Source organism: Artemia franciscana, chromosome 12 (genome assembly GCF_032884065.1).
Source record: "Artemia franciscana chromosome 12, ASM3288406v1, whole genome shotgun sequence".
Taxonomy (NCBI): domain Eukaryota; kingdom Metazoa; phylum Arthropoda; class Branchiopoda; order Anostraca; family Artemiidae; genus Artemia; species Artemia franciscana.
This window is the reverse complement of record NC_088874.1, coordinates 18566441-18586075: the sequence shown is the minus strand read 5'-3', so window position 1 is coordinate 18586075 and position 19635 is coordinate 18566441. Positions and strand designations below refer to the sequence as shown.

The following is a 19635-nucleotide window of genomic DNA, read 5'->3' as shown; positions in this document are numbered from 1 at the left end:
AGTAGTATTTGTTGGTTTATGCCACTTAATATCATAGGCAGGAGTTTTGTAGGTTATATGCAAGGCCATACCCAGGGAGGGTGTTACCGGGTTTGACCCCTCCCCCATTTCTCGAATTTTTTGTCCCCCCCCCCCCCCCCCTCCAAACAAGAAACCTGGATACACCCTCGGTTCCAAGTCCTTTCTTTCCCTTATCCGTTATCAATGACCAAGAAAACTGTAAAAAGGACACCTTAATCGCTAAAATAGGATATATCGTTGTTGGAATTAACCCTTCCCAATTCTAACACAAAGAGGAATAAAAAAAATATCCCTCTTTTCTTCGTCATGGATCATGCATTTCCTTTATCTGCAACCCCAATTTCCATAATGGACTTTTTGCCCCCTCCTCCGCACTTTTATAGTGAATTTGACCCATTTCGCATAGGAGATGACGATTCCGATTTTGGATATGCTAATAGTCATATTTTTCTCTGTCGATGGTGTAAAAATCATTTTTATGGTAATTTGTTCAATGTGTGACCCTTTTTGTCGCATCCTTAGTATATTATAACCTTTGTCTGACCTCTTTACATCAACCAGGACCCATAATCAGTACCTCTTAATAAGGTATAACTGAGTTTTAAAATGCCCCTGGGAACTTGTTGTGCAACAGTATGAACACCTCCAATGTAGAAGAGATTCTGAGCTCTCTTAGGAAAAAAGCAAAATTCCACGTTTTTGTTGATAGTAGCTTGAACCCTTCCCAGCTGGGTTCTCTGATATACTAAATGTATTGATTTTCAAACAGTTCGTGGTAACGAACTGTATAGTAAGGAGCGACCCAGCTCAGTAGTAACTGAAACTCTGAAAAATGGAATTTTGCTACCAATAGTTACATCAAAAGAATCAAATTTTAATGCTGATTTTAAATATATAAGTTTCATCAAGATCACTTATACCTATCAAAAGTTACGAGCCTGGGAAAATTTGCCTCATTTTAGAAAATAGGGGGAAACAACCCCTAAAAGTCATACAATCTTAACGACAATCACACCATCAGATTCAACATATCAGAGCACCTTATTGTACAAGTTTCAAGCTCCTATCTACAAAAATGTAGAATTTCGCATTTTTTGCCAGAAGACAGGTCACGGATGCGTGTTTATTTTTCAATGAAGGGGGTGCAGGATTTTCTAGCATTATTTGAAAGAACAAGGAAAAAAAATATGAAAAGCTTTTTCTACTGAAAGTAAGGAGCAACATTAAAACTTAAAACGAACAAAAATTATTACCCATATGAGGGGTTTACCTCCTCGTTATACCTCACTCTTTACGCTAAAGTATTTTTAGTAATTTCAATTATTTATTCTACAGCCTTTGTGATTCAGAAGTCATTCTTAAGGAATTGGGACAAGATTTCAGCTTAGTGTAAAGAGCGAGGTATCGACGACGGTTGAACCCCCTCATAAACGCAATAAAAACATACTAATATGGAAGTTTGTATTTTTTAACCAATGAAAACGTTAGTAAGAAATTAAAGCTTCTAGTTGCTTTTTTAAGTAATCCAAAAATTGGAGGGCAACTAGGCCTCCTCCCTCGCTCCTTTTTCTCAAAATCTTCCCATTAATTGCAACTAATTAATATGCAAATTTCGTTTTAATTATTTATGTGCGGAGATCCAAAATCAAAACATACATTAATTCAAAAACGTCCAGAAATTAAATAAAAAAAAACAAGTTTTTTAAATGAAAGTAAGGAGCAACGTTAAAACTTAAAACGAACAGAAATTACTCCGTATATGAAAGGGGCTACTTCCTCATCAACACCCCGCTCTTCACGCTAAAGTTTTTTACTGTTTTAAAAAGAAGAGTTGAGAGAAAGAGTCAAGCTTTAGCGTAAAGAGCGGGGCGTTGATGAGGAAGCAGCCCCTTTCATATACGGATTAATTTCTGTTCGTTTTAAGTTTTAATGTTGCTCCTTACTTTCATTTAAAAAACTTGTTTTTCTTTGAAAATCAGGCAAATTTTATCATGCTCGTTTATGGGAGTTTTCGTTACTATTGACCCGAGTCGCTCCTTACTTACAGTCCTCCTTACAAATAGTCCTTCGCTCCTTACATATTCCTACATATATATTGAAATATAGGTAGTATATTCCAGAATCTCTTCTTTTCTACATTTTTTTCTATTTGTATTAGTTTTCCTTTGGCTGCTCAACTTTACATTTGGGAAAAATTTTCCAGGATAAATTTTCTTCGGGGGAAGATTTCCCCGAGGTTTTTTCCGTGGGAGGGGGGTGGGGGTGGGGGAAGGAATACGTCGGACCCCGCGTAATTGACAAATTACTCGCAAGAAACGAACTGACTATAATTCTATTACAGGTTTTTCTTTTTGTAGAAGAAAACCGACTGTAATTTCATTGAAATCGTGAGATTACGCGGTCATTCTAGACGTAGCCCGAACATCAATGTGTTCAGTCTGAGTTCGAAATCGAAAGTTACGATCGACCTTATTCCAGCTCAGATCTGCCACACTGATTGATTCCTTTTAATCCCTCTCTTCACCGCTCTCGTCATTGCTTACATAACTTTTGTTATGCAACCATTGACAAATTTACTCGTTAAACTAAAAAAAGATATTTCTTTGAAAAAGAATAACTTTTTTCGTCACTGTTTACTGTGAAGAGTAAAACTTATTTTTAGGACTTGAAGTTGCTGATTATGGCCGAGAAATCCAAAATAACTCGTCGGTGGCTCTGATCTCGCCTATTGTCGATGAATTGATTCAAATCAAAGCAGTTTTAAAATCTTTCTGCCAATGTCACCTTCAGAGTAGTTTTGATGGGTATATGCTTACTTTCATAACCGGTTCTGAAGACTACAATGTCAAAAAGGTTTCTTCGGTGATTGCTACTGAGTATCAATTAAACATGGTAATCAGTCCAAAGTCTCAGTTAATTTTATTTTGCACTTCCATAGCTGACTCGTAAAACTATCTCTAATGCTGATAACGGTTTCCTAATCCAACTGCTTCCAAATGGGCGTAATACACACTAGTAATTTCCTACTTACTGCGTCAATCCTACTTACTGCGTTTTTGGAAATGAAGGATAATAATACGCTTTGTAAAGGTGCACCTTAGGAAACTTGGCATTCCTTTTCTATATGGATTTTTGTTTCTTACCAGAATTATTTTGCTCAATAGCGAAAAATTCTGATGTCCGAGTAGCCTTCTTTTTGCAGCTGTTTCCAGACTTACACCCTGACAAAAAATACAAACTACAGCGTTTATTAATTAAGAAAGAAATGTTCAAAGTATAAATACAATAAGTAGTTTGTTAAATAAGACTGGCAAGAGAGCTTTTATAATATTCACTATTTCTAGACCGAATCCCACACTAGAATGCCACTAAACACGACACAGCAGGGACATGAATAAACAAAAAGAGAACTGTTGCTTGAATTAGAAACATCCTTTAAATAACAGAATTTGACAATGTCATTTTAGTTTTTCTTCTTGTATTCGATGATTTACTTAAACTGTACGTAGAAATAAATTTGTATATGTTCTCCCACCTCCCCCCCCCCAAAAAAAAAAAAAAAACTCGATATTTGAACCTTTTAAGTATCACCTTTTTGTAAACTAAAACTGAACGGGAAAACCCTTTTTCCACCACATTCACCTGATTTTGCCTTCGGCTAAATAAACCGAGCTTTCTATTTCAGTTCTAGAGTTTAAATTTAATATATTTAAGAAAAAGGTGTACCAATCGACCATTTTTTCATAAAACGAAAAACCACACACAAAAATTGTTTATATACAATTCAATCAAAACGGAAGAAAGAGTCCAAGCCAAAGCACACGAAAACCATACCTATAAAAAGATGAAAGAGAACATATATATCTTCCTCGAAAAAAAAGAAGTTCATGGCACAGCTCCATTTCCTACCACATTCGGCTGATGGATGGATTTCTGTTCATCAGCAAGAAATTTCAGCTCAGAGCATCTGTCACTTTAAAATTAATAATGGAATTGACTAGCTTAGCTCCTTGAAAGAAAACGAAGGGGGCTTGACTCAAATTCTAAAACGGCTACTCTGGCCAGTAGATCCTGCCCCAGTACTACCAGCTCGACGGTCGTCTTCTTCATCGCTAACGCACGCTGCCGTCTACAAAATCAAATAAACATTTCAGCAGAATAAATTAGGTAATCCGCTCTTACTCTTGGATATAGATGAGCAAAGGCTGAATCGATTTAGAGAACTTTTCACATTATTTTAGATTTTAGCATAAAAGCACTTAATTATAGTTGTTTTGGAATTTATAAGGATTCTCTAAAATTGATTCGTTAAAAAAAAAGGATTCGATACTTCTTTTATCCAGTTGCAAGTTTGACTACGTAATAAAATTTACTGGAGATACATCCTACACACTCCTACGCTGGAGTGTGTACGATAAACATAAACAGCTTTACATCGTTGGATTGTTATATTAATAAAAAAAAAAGGCAACATCTTCTCTTATACTTTTCTCTATTGATTTATTTATGAAATTCCAATCAATTTAGCTTTCGAAAGGGCTAAAGATAAAGGTTAAGAAAAGCTTAAACTTCCGGGACAATTCCTAGAATTTAGTTTTAAGAAAAAATAGCTCCATAATTAAATGTTGCAAAATAACGGTTCAAATAACGACCCATGGTTCAAAATTGTGGTTACAAAAATTGATATTAAATTATTGGGGCTTGGTAATATTGACTAACATCAACGACAAAAAAAAGATACAACTCAGGGAGTTGAAAGCTCCCTTTCTTCAATGCGCCAACAAAGTTAGAGTAATATCTTTATTCAGGCTTGCTATATACGTGTTTGCTAACTTAACGAAAAATATAAGCTTTTGAAAGAAAAAAAAAATACAAAAATCTCAGTACTCGAAGGCCATTTCACTGAGCGTAGCCTTCCCCTCCGTATGTTCCTGATCAACTATTAGTAAGTCAACTTTGTTATTGTACTTTTATTTCCTTTATTGGTTTATTAGCCAGATAAAGAAAAGATGTATACTGTATTCAGTTCTTAGTTAGAATTATAATAAAGAATTATTGAAGGTTTAAAACAAGGCCGTATCTAGCGAGGGGGGGGGGGGGTGCTAGGATGTTTGACCCCCCCTCCCGAAGTGTTTGTCGGACTAGTAAGAACGTAGTAAAGACGAATATAAAAATTAAAGATGTGTTTTTAACTTTTTTTTGTATCCCCCCAAAAAAATCCTTCTATACCTCCCCCTAAGAAAGAAGTCCTGGATACGGACCTGGTTTATAATGACATATTCACAGTTCTGTAATTTTTAACTTAACCCCCCCCTCGCCAAAAAAAGCCTTGGTTCCACGATTTTTGTTGTTGATAAGCCACATGCAGAAGCGTTACCTATAATATTTGACTCTGAGAGTTATAATAAAGAATTACTTAAGAGTTATAATGATATATTAAAACAATTTTGAACTATCCCCAATTTGCCCTCTTCGCTCGTACAAAAAGTCTTGCGTACGTGTCTGGCTGCAGCCTAAGCCTTCCATAGTTGTACGGCCAATTAAATTATTTATTTTAATGAATATAATAATAGATTCTTTTGTAGTAATGATTTACTTGGTAAACCACTATATTTAAAATGAATTTGGTATTAAGACAAGGAAATCTGAAAGGATGAAAAAATAAATTAATGCTAGTTCCCTTTTTGCAGCCCCTTGCTACTAATATCGAGTTTTATTGTTTAATAGCTTCATTTATTTGCGTATTATTATTGGTAAAAATGGTGAATGCAGGGAAGATGTAAAATTAGCCAAGGCCAAAGCGTTTTTTTCACAGTAATTCTTTTTTTTTTTGGAAGAATAGGAAAATAAGTCGGCGAGCCAAGATTAGAATATTGGAAGCCACAGCGATGACATTGGTTAAGTACGGTTCTGAAGCGTGTGCGATCCAATGAAGGAAGATTTGCTAAATGTTTTCCAGAGACATTGTCTACCGATTGTTTTGGGTACCTGACTGACTGACCGTATTTCCAATAATAGTCTGTGCAAAAAATTTGGTTCTAGCCAAATTTCTAGAGCTATAAAGAGAGAAAGGTTGAGGTAAATAGGACATGTTTTACGGATACAGGATGATGGGTGGGAGAAGATCGTCAGAAATGATGTAAAGAAAATTAGGACTTCTTCGGAGGGAGCAAAGAGGGAACTTTTCATTAGATTGGGAGAGAGGGTGACCGTATGCACAAAGAAGTAGCTAAGAATTCTCTGTGACTGGTACAAAAGAATTTGATTCAATGAATGTTTCGCTTTTGTATGTTTTAATTGTTTTCAAGTAAGGTGAAGTGTTGCAAAGTTTTTTGTGTAGTTTTTTAGGTCATTTCCTTTTTCCTCTTTTCTTTTATTCACATTATACTCCGTTTTTCATGTGTGTTATAACGGGTTATAAATAAATTCAATTCAATTCAAAAGAAGATTCAGTATCTCTAGCTTTAAAACTAGAAAAGATGGATTTTAATATGTATTTTACAAACAATTTACGTTTGAAGCCGTCACGGAAAAAGCGGGGTAGTAAGGTAGCAATGCTACTTGGCAGTTTTCAAATCTGTTAGCACTTATTGTCTGAAAATACCATTTTTACATATAAAAATACTTTTTGCTCAAAGAAAAGCTGTCAAAACACAAGTTGTGCTGCTAAAGTGTCGGCAGCTTTGAAATTCTGTCGACTTCTGCTACTGGCAGCTTTGGAACTGTGTTCATACCTGGCTTGACGGTAGTTGCCCCACTCCTTCAGTATTAAATGTAATCCTTAATAATTCTTAGATGTAACATTATGATTTTCCTTTAATTCAACTAGAAGTAAATACAACATTAGTTTTGAAGAGGGTACTTACACTGGAGGACATTGTGACGCCTGTTCGACTAGCTGTTGCCTGAAGAAGGTCAACATCGGGACCCGTTCGATTTTCAAATAGGAACATGTTCAACGTTTCTTCAAAAATCCTCGCTTCAGGAAACTCAACCTAAAGACGAGTGGTGGCTTTATTTACTTTATTTAATTTCGAGTAGATATAATTCTTGAATATTTCGTTACTAACACAACTAGACATTTAACTGAGCGTGGGAGAGGAAAACATCAATATTTTTACATGGGAAGGGCAGAAATATTTAAACAAAATTCCAAAAACAACATGACATTTAGATACAGATTATATTATTACAAATACATAGACTTGTGAGAGGAAGCAGGACCCTTTTCCTTAGGACTATATAAATATTTATCAAGTTTCTAACGTATTTATTTCAATTAGATAAACTTAATGAGGCAGATGTTTCTGAAGAATATAAGATTGGACCTATTCTGGACAGTCGGAGAAAGGGCATGCTTCCCAGTAAGGTTGATTATTAGTGTTTTATTTGTGTTATGCTAAAAAATTAAACTTTTGAGACATAAATTATTTTTGGCAACACAAACGACACTTGAGCCTTTAGGAAACTTGAAGGGCGGTGGCCTCACTCTGTTATTTCGGTAGTCTGCGTCCACTTTCAGGTTTACTTAATTATTCCTTTTAATTGTTGCTCATTTTCATTTCCTCTAATAGGTTCGAAGCATTTTTTTTCTCTCGTTTTAAGCTTGATTTGTCATATGACTTTATTTCTTCGCGTTTTTGATTTTATTAGTGCTCTTTTCTTTTCATAACAAAAACTTGTCAATCCAAGTATGGAATTCTGTATGTTTGTTGATGATGTTTCTACTCTGTGCATTGTTAAAAGTGAGAATTTACATGTTGTTTTATCGGCAAGAGCAGTAGTCATTGGGGTAGTACTCTGCGGGGCCCTGCAGCAACTACTCTTTTCTTCCTTATTAGTTTAATATCATGAAGAAGGTTTAATGAAGATTCCCTAAGGCACCCTTGAGGATTAATGAACTCCTGCACAATCGATTTCTCTAGCCTTGAATGTTAGTTGCGCAATGATTTAACCCCAAGGCACTTGGAAGAGCGACGAACTCTTGTACAGTCGATTTTTCTGGCCCTGAATGTTAGTTGCGCAATGAATGAAATCTAAGCACTTGGAAGGGCAATGAAATCTTGCAGAATCGATTTCTCTGGCCTTGAATGTTAGCTGCGCAATGATTTAACCCTAAGGCACTTGGAAGAGCAATGAAACTCTTCCACAATCGATTTCTCTGGCCTTAAATGATAGATGCGCAATGATTTAACCCTAAGGCACTTGGAAGAGCAATGAGCTCTTGCAGAATCGATTTCTCTGACCTTGAAAGTTAGTTGTGAAATGATTTAACCCTAACTCACTTGGAGGATCAATGAACTCAGAGTACGGGTTATAGCTTGCGTAATAATTTCCATGCTTTATTTGCATGTAATAGATACTGAGTTTTATGACTCCTCCCCCCAATGAATTCCACGGGTTTTATGACCTCCCCGAAATGAATTCACAGTTTTACGACTCCTCCCCTTAACCATAGGAAAAACCCGGCTGTGTAGCTATTGGAGTCAGTGAGCTGTTACTTGCCCAGTTATATAACAACTTTCTCTGGCCTTGAGTGTTAGTTGCGCAATAATTTAGTCCCGAGGCCCGTGAAGTATCAACAAATCCTTGCGCAAACAATTTCTTCTACTTTGAGTGTTAGTTGCGCAATGGTTTAGCCCTAAGGCAGTTGTAGGAACAATGGACTCCGAGCAAATCCACTAATAACGATTTCCTAAGGTACTCTTGAGAAACAATGAGCCCTGAACAAACCCAGGCAACGCGGTTCTAACGGTGTATTGGAAGACCAATGAACTCTGACCAAACCGGGAATGGCGATTTCCTATGGCGCTTTAGAGGAACAATGAACTCTGAACAAACCCGGATAAGGTGGTCCTTCCTTTCTTGGTGCTACTAAAAAACCGACTGTGTAATAATTTAAGATGATGACTCAGCAGTTTCCGATGATTTTAAAAATATTTGACTGGCGTGGGGTTAGTACTGGAGACTGGGAAAAGGATGAAGGAATGAGGTACTAGTCCACTGAACTAACATGTCGATGCTGATAAATCGTTCTCGGAAATACATTGACAAAAACCCTCACATATCAACTTATCAGTTAAACAAAATGAGTACTATCCTATTAATACGTCCAACCACACCTATAGGCACTACTCTTTTCTTCCTTAGAGGTTTAAGATCACAAAGGAGGTTCAGCGGCGATTCCACCAGTGCTTTAATCTACCTAACTACTCATTGATGGCGATAGTTTTTACTATATTTATAGATGAAGACCGGTTTTTTTCTTTTTATCGATCCATTTTTTTAGCTTCTAAGTTGTTCCCGTTAAATTTATGATACATTTGTCTGGTGCAAGAATCGAACATGAAACCCAAGATTTCCTATGGTAAAAGTCAACTGAACCAACAAGTCAATTATATTATTATGTTCACAGAAATACATTCTAAGGAATAGGTTTCATGCGGTTCTATGCCATTGAATTGTATGTGTTTATATATCATATATTTTTAAAACTAATGACGATATACGATAAAAAATATATAGATTCGGGTAAATACTGAACAAAAAGTCATTTGTTCAGAGTTCTTTGTTCCTCAAGAGCGCATTAGGAAATTGCCATTACTGGGATGTTTTCGATCTGCTCCAAAAAATAATTCATCATGTTTTTTTCTTGACATTACACTTATTTCATTTTAGGGATGCCCGAAATATGGCGATAGGGTTTATCAACGGCTAACGTCCTATCATAAGCACTAGCAAGAAGTTACCCATCGAGGTCAAGTACTATTTTCATGCTTGCATTCTTTTTGAGTGGTATCATCTCTGGAGATCTCACTCTCGCATATCCACCTTCATAAGTGTTGAATTTTTTCGATACTCCAAAGAAATATAATCTCTTACTGTCATGACAATGCACACATACCTTTCTAATAGTGTCACCACTAGTACTTGCCTCGTAGTTCAAATAGTTATATTTGTCAGCATTCAATGATAAAATAACACTAACATGTATACACACCTTCTAGAAATATTCTATCTTCACTTCATTTAAATATGATGTGAGTGTTTACCCTTCCAGTTCACAAATATTATCAAAAACATACAATTAACAAACTGCTATCAATAATAAACCCCAGAGTGCCACGGAGACGGGCAAAAAAAATGCCATGTTCACCGAAGATTATATGTCATTTTAAGACATGAAAAATTCTTAAGTAAAAATAAAATTATAAATTCAAAACAAAATCTAAGTTAAAAAACCAGTAAAAAAATAAATGTCAGTAAAAACATTATTTTTCTAATAGAAAAAATCACGAATAACATATATATCATCTTCATTTCGCATTTCGAAGAAATTACAATGTGAATTTCTTTTGTTATAAACATATTTAATGTCATTAAAAAAAGGTTGAAAAAATTTCTAAGTTAAAAACACAAATTCTAGGTTAAATTTTTTTTCAGAATAAAAAATAAGATTAGCCTCAACGGCTATGCCAATGAGCCCCCCGAAGGCAGTGTTTATACTATTTTTAGTTCTCACATAGTTCTTTACCATCACCTGAAGGTCCATTTTCAACAACAATCCAAGGATCGAATTCGAAAGTTCAAGAATGGCTAGCAAGGAGGGTTGTTTTCAAAACTAATGATGATACATGATACACAAATATATATAATTCGGTAAATACTCTTTTTAGTTTTGATTGCTCTTTACCTTACCCTGAAGCTCGATGTTCAAAATAACCCATGGATTGAATTTAAAAGCTCACGAAGGCTAGTAGAGAGGGTTGTTCCTTGAACTAAAGATGATACCACGTCATTCCCTCATTCTCAATAATCCTAAGTTCAAATCCCACACCAGTCAAATATTTTTGAAATCATCAGAAACTGCAAAGCCATCATCTTAAATCATTACACCGTTGGTTTCGCTATAGAACCAAGAAAGGTAGAACCACCTTGTCCGGGTTTATTCAGAGTTCATTGTTCCTCAAGAGCATCTTAGGAAATCGTTATTACCGGGTTTGATCACATTCCATTGGTCTTCCAGTACGCCATTAGAGCCGCCTCGTCCAGGTTTGTTCAGAATTCAATATTCCTCAAGAGCACCTAAGGAAATCACCATTAGCAGGTTTGCTCGAAGTCTATTGATCTTCCAAGTGCCTTAAGGCTAGACCATTACACAACTAACACTCAGCCAGAGAAATCGTTTGCGCAAGAGTTCATTGATCCTTTAAGTGCCTTAGGACAAAACTATTGAGCAACTAACACTCAAGGCCAGAGAAAGTTGTTATGTACTAGAGCAAGTAACAGTTCATCAACTACAGTAGTTACACAGCCGAATTTTTTTCATATGGCTAGGGGAAGGAGTCATAAAACCATCTGAATTCATTGCGGGGAGGAGTAATAAAACCAGTAGAATTCATTGCGGGGAGGAGTCATAAGACTCTCAGTTCTATTGCATGCAAATGAAGCGTGAAAGCTGTTACACAACTTAGCTATAACCCGTACTCTGAGTTCATTGATTCTCCCAGTGCCTTAGGGTTAAAATCATTGCAAAACTAACACAAGGACAGAGAAATGAGTTACGTAAGAGTTCATTGCTCTTCCAAGTGCCTTACGGTTAAATAATTGCACAACAAACATTCAGGGCCAGAGAAATCTATTGTGCAAGAGTCCCTTGCTCTTCCAAGTGCCTTAGGGTGAAATCATTGCGCAACTAACATTCAAGGACAGAGAAATCGATTGTGTGAGAGTTCATTGATCCTTAAGAATACCTTAGCATTAAATCATTGCGCAACTAACTTTCAAGGTCAGTGAAATCCATGGGGCAAGAGTTCATTGCTCTTCCAAGTTCCTTAGGGTTAAATCATTACTCAACTAACATTCAAGGCCAGAGAAACCGATTGTGCGAGAGTTCATTGCTCTTTTAAGTGCCGTAGGGTCCAATCATTGCGCAACTAACATTCAAGGCCAGAGAAACCGATTGTGCGAGAGTTCATTGATCCTTAAGAGGGCCCTATAGAATCACAGTTTAAGAAAATGTTTATGGATAAAAATACCAAAAACAAATATCCATCAGACTTTGAAAGCTTTTCACAAAAAAAGATTTTTTTCTTTGGGAATGCTTCTAAATGCAATCTGTTTTCTTTGGGAATGCTTCCGCATGAAAATTTATTTCTTGTTTTGAAATTAGAAAGCACGCATAAAAATTAGAATATATAGAAGAAATGCAAATGGTTAACGAGGAAAACCTCCATACAACCATTATAACAGGAAAAACATAAATAAGCGTAAACAATTACCAAACAAAGTGATAACTATGGTTGGCACCCCTTCCACGATCAAAGCCAAATATTTTTGACCCTCTCTAAACTCCCATACTCAGTATCGAGTCAGCAAATCGATCGTACCAGACAAAGAAATTAAATTTCTTGATAAGACAGCCATGAATTAGTCCAAATTGGACGAGTCAGTATCAAAGCAGAACAAGTTTATAAAAAGCACCAAAAAAAACAAAGCCAGGCGCAATTTGTTGACAACAGCTATTAGTGGAAGACTTCTGCTTCTACTAAAATACTTTGGTCACTGCACAAGTTAGAGTCTAGCTACTAAGAAAAAAAAAACAACAGAAAAACAAACAAAACAAATATACGAATACAAATTTCAGTCATGACAAAAAGAACAAAAATAGAAATAATCGGTCTTTTTGCAGTCGGTGGGATTAAGCGGCTTAGTTTTCAAGGTTTGTGTTCTTATTATGTTTGATATCATATTTTATTTCATAGTTTTTTTCTTTTTCTACTTAGAACTGCGGAGAAGAGGTCCCGGCCAAAACGTTGCAGCATTAACTGGTTTTTACTTAATAAGATTTTTGTCGTTTATTTGATTTAGGGATTTTTTCTTACGTCATGTTTAGCCAGTGGGATCTTGGAACTTATTTATGAACATTAAAATGAACATAATTCACTTAGATGCTGAATCTTACAATTAGCGAAACCGTCCTAAGATTTTAAACGCTCAATTTTGATTAACTTAGATTTAAAGCACCATTCTGCTAAACTTTGACTTTCTCTATTTTATTATTATTTCAATTAGCTCTTAAGACACATTAAAACGTGGTTAACATTTTTTCTAGAATAAAGAATTCCTGAAGACCTCCCTCCCCTTACTTGCAAATTCAAATAAAATGAAGCACAAAAAACAACAACAATAATATATAATTGACAACAGACTTATTAAGTATCATACCGCCTTATCTACATAAATTATATTACCTTAGTGTGCTTTCTGTCAGTAGCATAAACAATTGATGTACAGCAGACTTCAGCTACTTTTTTCCCATGGCCATAGAAGCTCCACAAACAAATCTCATTTGAGCCAATAACGTCTTTGATGAAATTTATACGATCACGAAAACGCAAACATAATTTATCAAACAATTCAATATTTTTAAGAAGATTATCATCCGAGGTCCTAAAAAGAAAACTAACAATCATATGAAATAAAACCAAGTTAATTAGACTTACATAAAATAGAAATTATAGTTCCCTCTGCTAAAGATCATTAGTTCTAATAATTTTTTGCCATGCGATATTTTAGATGTTTTTCCCACCCTTTTTAAATTATAGATAACTATTAGTTTTGTCCTACGGTAGCCATGACGCTATTTATGCAAACTGTTTCTGGATTTTTTTTCTAATTTTTATGTGGTTTTCATTCTTTCCTAATTAAAGGACAGTCACGTTTGTGAGTAAGCTGAAAAAATTTAGCTACAAGTTTTTTTTAATGAGTTTTTATTTCTCTAGTCCAATATTTGGAAAACATTCCAAGTGACTTTTTTTTCTCGTTCCAATGTCGACCTCAAACGGAAGTAATAATAACCTTACATATAAAGTGAGAGGTTTAATTTCAGTGTAAGCTCCAGACATCTATACCTGTAAAATTATTAGATTGGACTTGATCTACTTTAATATACAACTCTCAATATGTGACATATTCAAAGAATTGCCATACTTTATTCAGATAACAGAGTAGCCTAATGGTTCTCAATTGAATCACAAAAGTTATATTGCCCACGCATGGTTGAACAGATAAGTAAGATATCTAAGACAGTGTTGTAACTAAGGATGGAGGTTCTAGGACAACGCAGAAAATAGGATAGTAGAAACACAGGTTCTTTCCAGGACAGCATAGATTGTGAACCTGGGAAATTTCTACTAAATAACCCCTAAGAATTCTGTATTTAATCAAAAAGTTGCGCCAAAACTATTTTTTCCTCTTTTTTTAATAAATGATTCTAAGGGCCATAAAAAAAACTATTTGTATCATTGAGAATTTATATGGGCACCCCTATTATGTAAAACCGTTTGAGCTGCGTGGTTATGACCTTAAAATAAATGCTCAAATATAATTTAAACATTTTTAATCCAACAGGCAGGACTACAGAAAAAGAAATTTGGTAGTCGTTCAAGTATCACTGAAGTAGAATATACCTGGATGCTTTTACAAATGATTTACAAAACTGGAATAGTTAAAATTCAGTAGCTATTCTTTTGTGGATCCCTCTCCCTAAAGATATAGCCCATGTACAATAACTGTCTTCATCTGTAGACACGGAATGCATTATATTTTAATTGACAATTACACAATGTTGTGGCTGGAGCACTTGAACTTACATATCTGCAACAAATTGAAATTTATTCTGATAACTGAGCTGAAGAACAAGGAGCAGTTGTGATAGTCTTTGTTCAAAATTTTTCATCACATTTTACCTCTACTGCCCATGGCTTAATTAATTATTTCAGCTACACTCCCTGTAGTTGAGATTAGATTAGACGCCCCTACAAATATGAGATAGAATCAAAGGATGTGCTCATTTTCACTGGCTAAGATGAATGAGATGAGCTCTATGATTTTCGTAAACTGATCTTGAAATTTTAAACTGGAGATGACAAGACCAGTAATCGTGACACTTTCATTCGTAAGGGAATAGTGGATGGAAACTGCAAGTGTATCAGCCAATTATGCAGCAGCCTTCTAACAATCAATAAAATTACGATGCAAGAGATATTTTAAGAGGTACATCAACGGTACACTCCTGATTGTCTTCTTTCAACTCAATGCAAGAATTGGTGATGTAGAATGTGGGGCATTGCTACTAAATGTCGGTCTTTTTTGTTGAAATCTCCATCATTCTCCTCTTCTTCAAAATTGTTATCAAGGTAAAAAAAAACTTTTTCATCCTTTATCTGTAACAAACTTCTTCAGACCAATCAAGTATTTTGAAACAACTGTACCGGAGTGCAAAACTGTGTAGTCGTCAAAAGCCATAAGGTCTCACCACAACCCGAAAAAATAATTTTTAAACAAACGACATGAGAAGAAGAGATACATTTCTGCGATATATGATTTAGTAACAGGTGCAATAGCTGCAGAGCATACAAAAAATTAAAAAAAGGGTTCTGTAGACAAATAGCAAAAGGGTGAAAAGGGCTGCAATAATTGCGGAACTTCATGAGCAATACTATCTTGGAGTAAAACTTTAATTAAATTTTTGTACCTTAAACACTGCAAATAATCTAAACATAAGGGTAAAAAGACCCCCCCCCCTTGCGTAGGGGTTGGGTCAAAACTTTGGTAAAAAGCGTTTTCTGACAATTTTAAAATAATGTAGTTAAACTAGTTTTGTATGATAAAATGATTGAACAGACCCAACATGTCCAAATCAACAAAGTTGCAAATCAAATATAGCTCCTAAAAAAGGTTTCTTGGTTAGAGCATAAACAATCTTTCCAAATAATTAAAATATTTTTGAAATTAGGATAACCAGCAAAAAAGGTTTCCAGAAACACATTGATTACGAATCTTCAAATGCTTCTTAACGACGTTTCGATATTTCCGTGATTCCAACAATGGAACGAGGCAGAAAAACTTCATGCTAGAATTATTAAAAGTTTGTTTATGATTTAAAAGACAAATAAAAATCAATCGATTTTTTATTATAAGGTAGTTTAGTCCAAAATAAGAACAACAATGACAAAGTGAACAGACCAGGAGAAAATGAAATAAAAGGCACATAATTAAGGTTAAAGGAATACTTACGCAGTATAGGAGTATTTATTATTATGCCTATTTATTAAAAACTTGACGACGGGCTGAAAAAGAAAAGAAACAATATTAAAGGTGGTAAAAAAAAAACAAAGACCTAATCGAGTAGCAGTTAAACAAATTGAAACACCTTGATTAGTAAAAGCACGATCACCGCTAGGGCGATAAGAGTAACCCTTAACAGCATCACTCGTGAGAAGTGACAGCATAAAGCTTCTGATGATATCCCTTTCCCTTAAAATCCCAGTCCCGACACTTCTTTTTAAACTTCTTCACGACGCAGATGCATATTGCGCCATAGGAAATGTTTTCTAAGCGATGCCAGTGCTTGTTACTTAATGGTTTCTTTAATTCTTCAAAAAAAAAACTTCGGAGCTTCTTTACTCCACTCTGATTGTTACGTAATAGGCTTTGCATGTTACTTATGGAGAGTCTTGAAAACAACCTTCAGGGGCTTCTTTACCCCCAAGATTTCTAAGATTGATGTCACAGTTTCTCTGATTCTTGAAAAAACTTTGAGAGCCTACCAGGGCTTCTTCACTCCTGGATTACCATGGTTGTTCTCTGAAAAACCTTCGGAGACTTCTTTACTCCAGGATTACCGTGGTTGTTCTTTAAAAATCGTTCAGGACTTCTTTAACACCCAGGATTTCCAAGATTCTTAAAAAAACCTAAGGGCGTGGGAGAAAACTTCTGGACCCTGCTAAATCAGGATTCCCTTGGTTGTTATGTAATAGGTCTTGTTAATCCCGTTAGTAAAGCAGGGAAGCCTCGGTAGTAAAAAAAAAACTTATCATGGTATAACATTTACAGGCGAGGGTGAGCAATAGTGCGTGACTTTACTTTAATATTGAAAAAGAGTTTAGTGTGTCAACATCAAGGATATGATTCTTTAGTAATGGATAGTTTTACTCTATTGGATATTGAAGGCGCACGCAATGGCGAAAAGAAACCAAGAGGGCCTAGTGTTGCAGTACAAATTACAAGGGGTTGTCGGCTAGCCCTTGTATACGACGAGATGTTTGCGCAATATGTTATCATTAAGCAAGTTAAAGTCGGAAGAACAATCATGCTTTGCAGCAAAAGTGAATATAATGCATTTACAAAGATTACAAGACATATTAAATGCATTATTGTAATATATTGCTGACAACGATCTGAACAAGCCTATAAAAAAGGAGTAAGATTGTTACTAGCGAGATCTGTTGTTAGTCTAGAATCGATAGTAGGAGTGTCAGGATTAAAAATGAGTGGATTTGAGAAACAAAAATCATACGGAATCTAGTGACTTTCGAAAAATAGTTAAATTTATATTTCTAGAGTTATTTTTTCAAAGGAATACTTTTCTCAAAGAATGCTTAACGACATAATACCCAAATCAGTTTCATTACACATATCCATTATGTTTATAAACATTCGGCAGCTGGTCATACTGTGAGAATTGTACTTTTGTTGATGACCATGATGAAAAGTGTAGGTTATTGAATTGAATTGATTTTACTTATAACTCGTTATAATACGCATGAAAAACGGAGTATAATGTGAATAAAAGAAAAGAGGAAAAAGATAATGACCTAAAAAACTAAACAACACTTCCTCTTACTTAAAAACAGTTAAAACATACAAAAGCAAAAGCAAAACGTTCATTGTATCAAAATAACGCTCCATGGGTGCCGACCAATTCTACTATTATAAGCTTCTATGCTTTTTCTGATAGAAGTATTCTGGTCTATGATGCCGTATCTTTTAATGACCCAGAAGTTGCTTGACCATGGCGGAAGGGCAAGCAGGTATTTGGCATACCGGAAACACATTCACCAAAGCTCTTTCGTCTCAGTTATCGTAAACGTACGCCAAAAAGGTGAAAGGTATAGGAAATTTGGGAGTGCAAAAGCATTGTAAAGTTTACCAAGCAGTTTGCAGTTGAGTCGAAATTTGTTTTCTACCAAGCTTCCGTATGAAGTTGCTGTTCGATGCTGAAAATTTCGAACCTGACGCCCCAACGGACTGAAATAACGAAACGTGTTATGGTCCCGTCAGGTAGCCTGATTACAACAGCAAGATGGTTACACATATCATACAAAGCACGAATTGCAGACCTGTCAACTCCACGTTTATATAGCTCAAGGAGAATTTGCGCGTGAATTAGAGTCGAAAGTACGGCTTACATCATGACTCCCTAGGATGAGCGATTCACCAGAATTATCAGCATCTATAAGTATTGACGATAGTGCAGTAAGCGCATGGGCACACCCTAGGCCTTTCTGGAAGCCAAACGGATATGATGGCATGTAGAATTTATCTGTAAGTTCTGGCATCACAAGTGTTTCGAAAATCTTGCAGAAAGTAGTAGCAACTGTAATAGGCCGATATGAAGAACCCTCATTCAGCAATTTATTCTTTCTTGGAACAGGAGTAAGACGACCAGAAGAGAACGGTGTTAAGCACAAATATTATATGTACCACTCGAAAAAGGTTTCTTAATTTCTTTGCGCGGAATTCCTAATATCAGACAGTGAAACAATAAACGTGGGTGCAGCCTGTTTTGACAGTATCCGATTAAGATCACATTTAAGGGGATATTCTACTTTGGTTTCAGCTTATGAAAACTCTTTCAAGAAATGCTGTTGCTAAGCCTCAGCAAAGATATGAACTGGTGGAGCGTTTCTTTCACTCATGGATGCGGGTCAAACTTTTCCATATAAACGTCGGATAACTCATGATTTTTCTGAAAAATCAGAACGAACAGCGGCTCTATGTTTTTGCAGTTCTTTGGAAAAATGGCGCTTTGTGGAAATCCGTCGAATTCGGTGTAAGCCTAGAATTGAAGCTATTGAGAAGAAAACATGGTAAGAAAAGAATTTATACTTTGTAATATGCAGAAAACTGGGATTAGCCCATTTTGAAGGTGCTCCCATTATACTTTAAACCCCCCCCCCCTCTTTAAATATCTCTATAACCAGAATTCAGACAGCTATATCTTCTGATCGCCTTTACTTGATACTATTTACAGTTTCTGTCAGAACTTGACTTTAAAAATCTTGCTACATTACTTTAAAAAGCACTTTCTTTGAAAATCATTAATAAAACTCGTAATGTTAAATAAAGAAAGCAATACCTTTGCAGAAGAGCTCAGAAATAGTTGCTCTTCAGTTTGGGAAGTGATTAGAGGAATACGACACGTTGCTTCTGGTCCCTTGTCTTTCTTTTTCAATGCTACTTCAATTGCGCCAATTAAATCTAAAAATAAAAAAATATAGCTCTTGATTAAATTAAAATACAATAGTTCGTGCATTATGCGTTATGCCTGTAAAAAAATATTTATGTAATAAAAGAAAATATCGAAATATCTGCAAAAATACATGCTCTCAACAGCAACTTGATATATATCTAGCACAGCAATATAATTTTCGGAGAATCTAGAATGAAAAGGGGAAGTGATCCTTTGCCGTTACCTGCCCACACCTAAGAGATTACCTGGTTCTTCATTTTCATCTGTACAATACCATTAACAAAAATTAACTTGTA

At 35.4% G+C, this 19635-nt stretch overlaps 1 protein-coding gene across 1 annotated transcript in view; it reads right to left on the bottom strand.

The window, feature by feature from the left end:
• Nucleotides 1-3253: 3253 nt before the first annotated feature.
• The window catches only part of LOC136033799 (BTB/POZ domain-containing adapter for CUL3-mediated RhoA degradation protein 3-like), a 37706-nt gene continuing 21324 nt past the window's right edge, over nucleotides 3254-19635 (bottom strand). Inside the window, exons 3-7 of the mRNA XM_065714712.1 lie at nucleotides 19226-19347; nucleotides 16102-16154; nucleotides 13275-13473; nucleotides 6888-7016; nucleotides 3254-4150 (exon numbers count right to left, since the gene is read on the bottom strand). Coding sequence (XP_065570784.1) covers nucleotides 4058-4150; nucleotides 6888-7016; nucleotides 13275-13473; nucleotides 16102-16154; nucleotides 19226-19347 — 596 coding nt within the window. The 3' untranslated portion in view covers nucleotides 3254-4057. The remainder of the gene's footprint in view (nucleotides 4151-6887; nucleotides 7017-13274; nucleotides 13474-16101; nucleotides 16155-19225; nucleotides 19348-19635) is intronic.